We start from the raw sequence: 10,345 nt of genomic DNA on the forward strand, positions 1-10,345 counted from the left end.
AGAACTAGGCTGGATAGAGCACTGGAGAACAAACAACAGAACATAACCCTGCCCTGGCCGCTCAGTTAGAACCTAATCACTTTTTCCCATCTCTAGTATGCTCCTAATGAAGGGAAGCATTTGTACACTGACCTTTCTCTTTTCCAGCTGAAAATCAAGTCCTAGTTTTAACATTCTTCGAGTAAGATAAATACTCATTAAGTAGAGACAGCATAAGCAAATTAAAGTCCACTGACTTTACCACTGCTATCTTCCTCACACTGAGAAAAGAGCCTGGATCATTTTGTAATTGTTTTCACACAAGCTTCTCATTCCACTTTAAGGAAGTTCTAACAGCTCCATGTGTATTAACAGGCTCGGCACTAGCCTATGATACAGTTCCCATTCTTCTGTTGCGGTTTTGGAAGCAATAAAAAGACTTTAAATTAATGCTAGTGAGAAAGGTTTTGAAGAACACAAAAACTCGTGCTACCATTTCAAAAGGCTTTAAAAACAAATATTGCTATAAAATGAGTAAGAATTAACTAGGCAAATGAAGACTTTGTCTTACTAAAGGGGGCAAGTATTTTTGGACACTTCAGAAATAAAGCTTGATATCAATTCTGGAAACTGAACAGCAATTACTTTCTTTCAGCTTATATAAGCAAACAAAGAATCGCACCAATAAGGGAAGAATATCACTTAGTCCAGGTCTACACTACAGAATTTGTCAGTATAGCTCTATCAGTCAGGCTGTGAAATAACCACACCCCCATCCAGCACAGCTATGCTAGCAAAATCCACAGTGTAGACACAGTTATGCCAACAGAAATCTGCCTCCATCAGCATAAACAATGTCATTTGGGGAAGTGGTATTATTATGACTTCTCGTGTCTTTGTTTCGGTCTTCACCGAGAAGTCTGAAGGAATGCTTAACAGTGAATGCTAATGGGAAGGGGGTAGGTTTAGAAGATAAAATAAAAAAAGAACAAGTTAAACATCACTTAGAAAAGTTAGATGCCTGCAAGTCACCAGGGCCTGATGAAATGCATCCTAGAATACTCAAGGAGCTAATAGAGGAGGTATCTGAGCCTCTAGCTATTATCTTTGGAGACAGGAGAGATTCCAGAAGACTGGAAAAGGGCAAATATAGTGCCCATCTATAAAAAGGGAAATAGAAACAACCCAGGAAACTACAGACCAGTTAGTTTAACTTCTGTGCCAGAGAAGATAATGGAGCAAGTAATTAAGGAAATCATCTGCAAACACTTGGAAGGTGGTAAGGTGATAGGGAATAGCCAGCATGGATTTGTAAAGAACAAATCATGTCAAACCAATCTGATAGCTTTCTTTGATAGGATAACGAGTCTTGTAGATAAGGCAGTGGATGTGGTATACCTAGACTTTAGTAAGGCATTTGATATGGTCTTGCATGATATTCTTATCAATAAACTAAGCAAATACAACTTAGACGGGGCTACTATAAGTGGGTGCATAACTGGCTGGATAACCGTACTCAGAGAGTAGTTATTAATGGCTCCCAATCCTGCTGGAAAGGTATAACAATTGGGGTTCCGCAAGGGTCTGTTTTGGGACCGGCTCTGTTCAATATCTTCATCAACGACTTAGATATTGGCATAGGAAGTACGCTTATTAAGTTTGCAGACGATACCAAACTGGGAGGGATTGCAACTGCTTTGGAGGATAGGTTCATAATTCAAAATGATCTGGACAATTTGGAGAAATGGTCTGAGGTAAACAGGATGAAATTTAATAAAGACAAATGCAAAGTACTCCACTTAGGAAGGAACAATCAGTTTCACACATACAGAATGGGAAGAGACTGTCTAGGAAGGAGTACGGCAGAAAGGGATCTAGGGGATATAGTGGACCACAAGCTAAATATGAGTCAACAGTGCGATGCTGTTACAAAAAAGGCAAACATGATACTGGGATGCATTAAGAGGTGTGTTGTGAGCAAGACATAAGTTATGCTGACATAAGGTGTCATGTAGACATAGCCTAAGGCTCAATGCCTTTCATATAGTATTCTCCTCACTTGGTCAGAAAGTGCAAACTGGGTTCTGAGAAGAACTCCAAAGAGAGAGTACAAACTGGAGAACAGGACTTCAATCATCTTGCTGATTGCTGCTGATCTTTCGGATAGCGCTGTATCTCATCGCTACTTTCAGTTCCATCACAACTCTCCTAACAAATCTTGTAACACTTACATAGCTCTTCCCACATGTGACAAAGTGGGTATTTTCTGTAATATTTTTATGAATCCCAGGCACGCTTAAGTTTCCCTCCGTACACTGCATTGCTAACCAGTGGGTGCAAAAGGGTTAATCCTGCTCCCGGAAAAGGGCAGGAGGGGTGTGCGTCACCTCGCTGTCTGGGGGGAACGAATAGAGTCAGTAAAGAACTGGATCAAACCAATCCAAATCAACAGAGGGTCCAGCAAGACAAAGAGATGCCCTAACACAGTGGTCCCTAACGTTTTACCGTGCGCCCCCTCTTTACCCCGTCCATGCCCCGCCCTGAGCTGTGGTTGGGAGCCAGGACTGCAGATGGGGCCAGAGCCGTGGTCGAGGGCTGAAGCTGAGACCAGAGCCACAGCTGGATGCCAGGGCTGTAGCAATGGGAGCCGGGGCGGGGCTAGGGACAGAGCAGGTCTGGGTATAGCTCTCTCCCCGCTCCCCTATGGGGCCTGGCCGGGGCCCTGCCACACCTCCTGAACATTTCTCCATGCCACTGCCCCAAGGACTGAACACCTAACAGCAGGAAACCCCCGCAGGCTGTACCGGGGACTGAGCTGGAGAACAAGGTGTCAGGTGACTGGAGGAAGGGCGACCGTTTTGGAGGGACTCAGGAGCCTGGAGCTGGGGAGATAAAGAGGGTACACGGGAGGAGAGCCAGAGGTGGAGTCCATCACAGCTTGGCTGGCTCATCAGGGCACTGGTTTAACCAGAGTGGACTATGGCATAACTTCTGCTTCTCTGTGCTACCCCAAGGACGTTCAGATTCCGTAGCCAGGTGACTCATCAATGGTTCCCTTGTTCCGAAAAAGGCTGCCTGTGTCGCTGTAAATACTCCCTGAGAGCACAGCACGGTGCAGGTCCAGTACAAGCCTCCCGTAGGAGTTTGGCTTGACTGGATTCACTCGAGGGAGCCACAGAGAGAGAGAGAGAGAGAGAGCGAGAGAGAGACAGGGAACGCTGGGGCTAAAGAACCAGTCTTGGAGTCCACGGGCCTGCTTCTGTGGATCTGTGCGGGTCCTTGGGGCCCAGCACAGTAAAGGGTCACTCCCAGGAGACTACTTATAGGCTGGGGCATAGCCCAGACCCTATGACACCATACAAATAAGTAGAGACACACATCCCGCCACGTATGGCATTACAGTAAAGTAGCAAAGTACTGGAATATTGCTAGTTTAAAAAGGACACCATTAGCTTTCAGCCTACGGTTCAGGCTTTGTAAATAAACATTTCAATCCTAGGATGAAATATGTTTTTCTAAGAGCTTTTATGTTTTCAAAAAAATGTTTCAAAAAAAAAAAAAAAAAACATTTCCTCCACTGTCCTACTATCCCAGAACCAGAGCGTGAAACTGACTAAACACAGGGGAAACTGACCAACCTATACTTTCATTTTTTCAACCTGCAGGAAACGCAAAATTCTGAACAAGTGGTGAAAAGTAGCTAGAAATTATTTCAGCTTCAGTAACCTCAGGTGCTATTAGTCACACATATGGATTTTGTTTAAATATACTATGGAAATTTTGTCAGTCAGCTTAGATGGATACAAGCATGAGCTTGATGAAAAGCCCACAACACAAGAACCCTTCATTAGAGTGGATTTATAAACACTACTAGAAAGACAAAAACAAACTGTCACAGCAATATACAAACAGTGAATTATGTTGAGGAAGAAAGTCAATCAGCTGGCGTTGAGAAGGATTTTGGTTTTGTATCCTTACAGGAAACAAAGAAGGTAAAACAATCAGACTTAATGCACTGTGCAAGTAGTTATGCATACAGACTTACAAGTGGAGGAGTCTTTCAAGCGATACAGGACTAACAGCAACCACTCAGAGGAAAATGCGGAATCAATCTCCTGGTAAAACGGAAAACCACGCATCCCTCTTATTCATTTTATACATTCACAGGCCTGGAATTGAGCACTAGAACTGTAACAGTGTAAAGCACTAGTATGTTCTCCAGCGTCTCATCAGCTAAAATTACAGGAAGACTTTTAAAAAGTTGCCAAGACTCTGAGCTGCAAAATTTCAAGGAGAAAGTGAGGTATGATCAGGGAATCTTAATTCAAGTACTTGGTGAGCTATAATATAACATGACCACAGTATTGAGCACTAAAGCTGAGACCTGCAGGGCTCAGAAAAGAGAGTTCTGCCTAGCTCAGCCGGCTGACCATTTCGTAAGGTGATTTTCTGGCAATTTGCCCTCTCGGCAAGCAGTAAAACTCTGAAAAAGCAGCACACACAGCTGCCTCCTTGTTTTTCTAGAGACAGCGTCTGTACTTTTCCAAAGCAGAATCAGCTTTCTGTGCCTCAAGTCCACGCACAAAATTAGACTTCAGAGCAAAGAGATGAGTATAATCTCATTCGAACAAGAAGGAGCTAGTCTTTTTATGTGACAGCACTGAGAAAACAGAAGCGTGTGTGCACCCACATGTATAGGTCCAGCCAAGCCCAGAGGTGTTGGTACAGTCCCCGATCTATTACTCAGGTCTTTAAATAACCTGCAGACATGTATAAATTTCTCACCTATTATGAGTAATTTATCTGGCTGTTAACATCCCAGAGGCATAACTGGAAAAGTCAATTAGTAGAACACCCAAAATATTTTCTCTAAGTGCTCCTCTAGTCCCAAATTACCATAGTATCTGAACACCTCCAACATTAACAGATTCATCCATACAATACCCTATTAGGCAGGAAAGTATTATCCCCATATTAGAGACAGGGAACTGAGAAGGAGATTAAATTATTCTTCACATGTGTGTGTCACGGCATAAACCAAACTCCAAGGGAAATTTTTCTTATAGGCGGATTATTCAATAAATGCCCACTTCAACCTATTTTGCATATTCCTTTGAAGTAGCAAGTACCGTTGGGAGACAGGCACCAGCACAGATGGACCACCAGCTGGATCTGGTAAGCCAATTGCTAGCGTTCCCGTCTGTGGCAGAGCTATGAACTGAATTTAGCTTTGGCCAATGACTTAACCACCAGGCAATTCTTCTACACGTGGCTCACTGATACTTAAAACTTGACTCCTTCTGAATCTATTAGATCATCTCCAGCAAGCTTTGCTGTAACCAGTGATTTGCACACCTGTGAGAGACATTTTTTAAAAAAGATTCGTTATGACTGTCATTCAAGGTGATAATCAAGGAACTAAATTTGCTTTCTTTGTCTGCCTTCAGTGCCCTCAACTCCCACAAACAGACAACATGCTAAGAAGATTAGAGAGGCACTTCATAGTCATTATGCTGCAATGTCAGCTTTCAAAACCAAGCATTTTGAGCTAGAAGTTACAAGGGGGAGATTCATACCAGAGTATCATGCAGTTAAGAGCTTTATAACAAGCATAGAAAACACAATTAGACGCTGTTGAGAAACGTCAGACATAATGCTTACCCAGAGATTGCAAAGTAGTTTACAAATGTTAAGCCTCACAATCCCACAGAGATGCCATACAAAATATTTTAATTGTGATGGAGCCAATTGCACTAGGTGCTCTACAAAGACAGAACAAAACGATGGTCCCTACTCCAAAAAGCTTACACCTAAGAATGGATGAATACTGCACCCCAGTATTTCTCTTTACTACAGAATTCCCTATTCTTTGAATGAGGAATACTGCAGAAAATTAACGACCCCATGCGCTAGATCTCCTGTTTTAAATCGTACCCACTGTAATTATGTTTTATATCCCTTTTAGAGATAGATAAGCTAAGGCACAAAAAAGTGAAATGATGTGATCAGGACCATGTATGCTGTGTTGTTGTAGCCATGTCAGTCCCAGGATATTAGACACCCCCGGGGTGGGTGAAGCAATATTTTTTTATTGGACCAACTTCTGTTTTACTGGACAGAAGTTGGGTCCAATAAACGTTATTACCTCACCCACCTTGTCTCTCTTGATCGAGACCACACAGCAAGAAAGTGGAAGAGCTGGGAACAGGTAGGGTGACCAGATGTCCTGATTTTATAGGGACAGTCCTGATATTTGGGGCTTTTTCTTATATAGGCTCCTATTACCCCCCACCCTCTGTCCCGATTTTTCACACTTGCTGTCTGGTCACCCTAGGAACAGGACCCAAGAGACCTCCTCCCAGCTTCATGTTCTAAAAGAACGTTACTTTGCTTTGTTATAGGTCCATCACAGGGAATTTGCCTCAGCTTATGTGAGTTCCAACAAAGCCCATCTCGGAAGCACACAGTTTCAGTGCTTTTGAAGATGCGAAACACTACATAAGTATTTGCAAACACAGATGCATTTAGACACCTAAACAAATGGCCTGATTTTTAGGGATGGTCAGCACTCAACAATTCCTATTCCATCTCAAGATCCTTATTTATTTGCCTAATCACAGGCCATGGAGGCTGGGAAGGAGGGCAGGGGGGCCACCCGGATCATGGCTTAACCACTTTTTGGCTGGGCCAAACTGTGTGGCACTGCAACCCTGCACACCAGCTCACACCACCACTTCTTCAAATTTGGAAGGGGTGGATATAGGGGTCCATGGGCAGGGAAGTCAGGCGCATGGGGGGTGCAAATCTATAGCTCCTCACACATGCACTTTAAGTGGCATTCCAGAGCCCCTGTGCTTAAGTATGAATTAGCGTCGACACCCAAGTCTGAAAACAGTCCATCTCTACCAGTGTCATCTCTGCAGCGTCAGATGAGCCTCTGCAGAAATTAACTTTAAGAGCAGGTTACGCTATAATGGAATGAATGACTTATTCGGAGTCAACATACTAGAAAGCATTGGATTCGGTGTGCCCCCAAATCAGCAAACAGCAGCACACTTAGTACAAATGTGTGCCTCCCGAGTCCCAGGGAACCCCACCCCCACCATTGTGCTTCTGTGGAGAGGAAGGGAAATCAATGCTATTTCTGGAGTCAGTTTTATTGTTTTCCCCTCCAACTTGCTGCAATACTAGAATTACTTCCAGGGGTTGGATTCAGCGATAACATAGCTGAGTGTGAAGAGACATAGGATCCTCTGCTCCATGCTGACAAAATGCCATCAGGAACAAGTCACCTTTTAGGGTGCCGATTTATGCACCTAAGGTAACAAAAGTAAGATCTGATATTTGCTTTCTCGCACTGGAGACCCTCCTATTTCACCAGTGCTGCAACAGAGACACTAGGAGAGATGAAAGTGATTTGTCCCAAGATCACACACACGGTCAGTGGCAGAGCCAGACACGGGAGTCCCAAGTCCCAGTTCTCTGCTCTGCCTACTATTCTATAGTCCCTCCAATAGATGGGAATAGAACCCAGGAGTCCTGACTCAGTCCTCTGCTCTAGCAATTAGACTACATGGCCTTTCAAGAGCTGGAGCAGAACTCACTAGAAGTCCTGCTTCACAAGCCTCTGCTCTAACCACTAAACCACATGTTGCCACGTGAAAGAAACTAGGGGTCAGATCCTGAACTGGTGTAAACTGTCCTGGCTCCACTGGACAATTTATACCAAGTGAGGATCTGCCCACAAGTAACCTGGTCAAAGAGCAAATCCTTGGCTCCCAGGGATCAAACCCCAAAGCCAGCCCATAGCCTCGAAACCTATTTCGATAATTTTAAACATTCAATTCTCTTTAGTGTTTTCCACAGGGAGCACGAGGAGGTGGAGGATTTTAGACTCAGCATCCTGTAACGCATACAAATATTCCTTCAGTCGATAAATACTGGTTTTCTAAATACATCCTCTAGCTGCAGAATTCACCGAGTGTACATGTTCTCTGCGAAGGAAAGTCAAAGCACAAATATTCGGGTCACACAGCAGAAAGCCCATTGTGGATACAAGGCTCCCCCAGCACAGGTTACGAACACCTACATAACCAAGGGCCTGTAAGAACATTTCCCATCCACTGGGACAAAACAAACAACTCCTCCTTCACACACTTAAATCCGCAAAGACTGGAAACCAAGGCATTTTTATTGCTATGAAATACTCATATTTAATAACTATTTCAAGATAACTGACTCTGCAGACATATTGATCTTTACGTATTTTTAATTTATCTTACAGCTGAACACAATTAGGGGGAAAAATCACAAGCAGCCAGAGGCACCACAGAACCCACCTGAAGAATTACAATGTGCTGGGGGAAATTCAGTTCAAATATCTCAATGGGTCAAGGACAAGCTATAAAGGAGGCTCAATTAACACTGGAGACACGGCCTAGTAGTTTAGGGCCAAATTTTAAGTTGTGCCCCCCCCCCCCCCAAAATCAGACTCAATATAATAAAGATAAAAATGTTTCTATTGAGAGATTTTGTTGGGGGTTGTATTTAAAATTTCCTCTGCAGGATTTAAATACCTCACTGCATAGGACCAGTGCAAGTGACCAGAAACCAGTAACAGTCCAGTACCATTATCCAAGTGATGTGAAATGAGAAGTAAAATCAGTCCCACCTCCAGAAAGTGGCTCCCTCTGCACTCGCTCCTTCATGTAGGGGCTGGGGGGGATTGAAACCCTACTCTGGAAACATACAGGTGGGGAGAATATCCTAGGTTCTCTCCAGAGAGGACTTTCCTTTCTCTACAGGGGGTATGTGCTGGGCGGGGGGGGGGGGGGGAGATATCCTTCTCTCTGCCAAGGGTGTAATTCCCCTTATGCACCTTGACCTATGTTCTCTCCAGTCCCAGAGGAGTAGGATCCCCCTATGTGGGCAGGGGTCACCAGTCTCTCTGTGGGGAGAGGGGAGATTCTCCCAGAGAGGGGTCTCTGTCCTGGTTGAGGCATATTCCCATTCCCAAGGGAAGGCATTAACCCTCTCCCCTACAGCAATATGCTCAAGTCCCCCCCCGGATGCAGACCCCATTGCACTCCACAGAAATCTCTCTGAGCCCTTCTGCTGTCCCCCAGCCACCCCTCCCCAGACCCCTACTCCATATCCGTATCCTGTAGTCTCCCCACCCCTGCACACACCTCCAGGGTACTCCATGTACACCCCGGTGGTCTCCTCCCCTGCTGGTCTCCCATAGAGCAGTTTCTCAGAAAGGTCACCTCTCCCCATCTGCCATCAGGCAGTCCCCCCCATGCTCCCGACTTGTGCACTCCAGCCTATATGCCTAGAGATCTCAGGGCCACAACTCTCCCCCCCCAAAAAAGGATCCCCATTTAAATGCCCCCCCCCAAGATGGCCCCCCTCCCTTGCCAGGGCCCCACTCCCCCAAGGAGTAAGGGGTTTTGATGGGGGAGGTCGACCTCCACCAGGTCACCCACAGTCCCAGCTCCAGTATGTAATCTCCCCACCCGCTGCCCCAACACATCTCTCTGAGCCTCAGCTCCATTGAGGCTGGTTCTCCTTCAGGTGAGAGGTCCCCTCCCCCTTCTCCCTTCAGGGACCCAGTCCCTAGGTGCGGGGGGCGCTGCTGCCCCCCCGGGCTGGAGGGTGCAGCTCCCATCAGACACAAGTTCAAGGGTTCTCGGCACCGCCACGATACAAATTGTCCCAGCACCCCCGACCCAGCCCCGCCCCCCCAATACCCGGTCCCTCTGTGCGGGGGGGAGGGGTCCCCCTCCAGCCCTCCCCCCATCCCTCTGTGCGGAGGGGTGCCCCTCCCCCATCTCCCGCTGCCCCGCCCCCCCCGGGGTCACTCTGAGGGGGGGAGGCGTCCCCCCCCGGCTCGCTCGCCCACTCTCTCTCTCCGCCCGGCCCCCCCGTACTCACACCTCCAGGATGCGGTCCCCCTTGCGCACCCCGGCGCGGTCGGCCGCCCCCCCGCCCAGCACGGCGCTGACATGCTGCAGCGGCGCGTACAGCTCCCCGTTGATGCTCCGCAGCTGGCCGCCCTCGCTCACTTGGCCCCGCACGTTGAAGCCGTAGCCGGACTCCGACTTGACGATGCGGACGACGCGGGGCCCCCCCGCCGCCCCGGGCCCGGGCCCGCCCCCCCCGTTGCGGTGCGGAGCCGGCGCCGAGCGCTGCAGCCCTTCGCCCTCCTCGTCCGCCATCTTGGCGAGCAGTTCGCGGCCGCCGCCGTCACGCGATCCCCTCACCGGCCACCGTAGCCAGGCCGCCGCATTGCTAAGGGAGATGTAGTTCACTGTCTCTGGGGGGCGCACAGCACCATGGGAAATGTAGTTTAGGGTCTCTGAGGGGC

General features: G+C 47.0%; 1 protein-coding gene across 2 annotated transcripts in view; it reads right to left on the reverse strand.

The window, feature by feature from the left end:
* SNX27 (sorting nexin 27) overlaps positions 1–10,196 on the reverse strand; it is a 48,963-nt gene extending 38,767 nt beyond the window's left edge. For both annotated transcript variants that reach the window (XM_026656281.1, XM_026656280.1), the window contains exon 1: positions 9,913–10,196. In XM_026656281.1, coding sequence (XP_026512066.1) covers positions 9,913–10,196 — 284 coding nt within the window. The remainder of the gene's footprint in view (positions 1–9,912) is intronic.
* Between the last annotated feature and the right edge of the window lie 149 nt (positions 10,197–10,345).

Source organism: Terrapene carolina, unplaced genomic scaffold (assembly GCF_002925995.2).
Source record: "Terrapene carolina triunguis isolate 2854851 unplaced genomic scaffold, T_m_triunguis-2.0 Scaffold227, whole genome shotgun sequence".
In the NCBI taxonomy this organism is placed as follows: domain Eukaryota; kingdom Metazoa; phylum Chordata; order Testudines; family Emydidae; genus Terrapene; species Terrapene triunguis.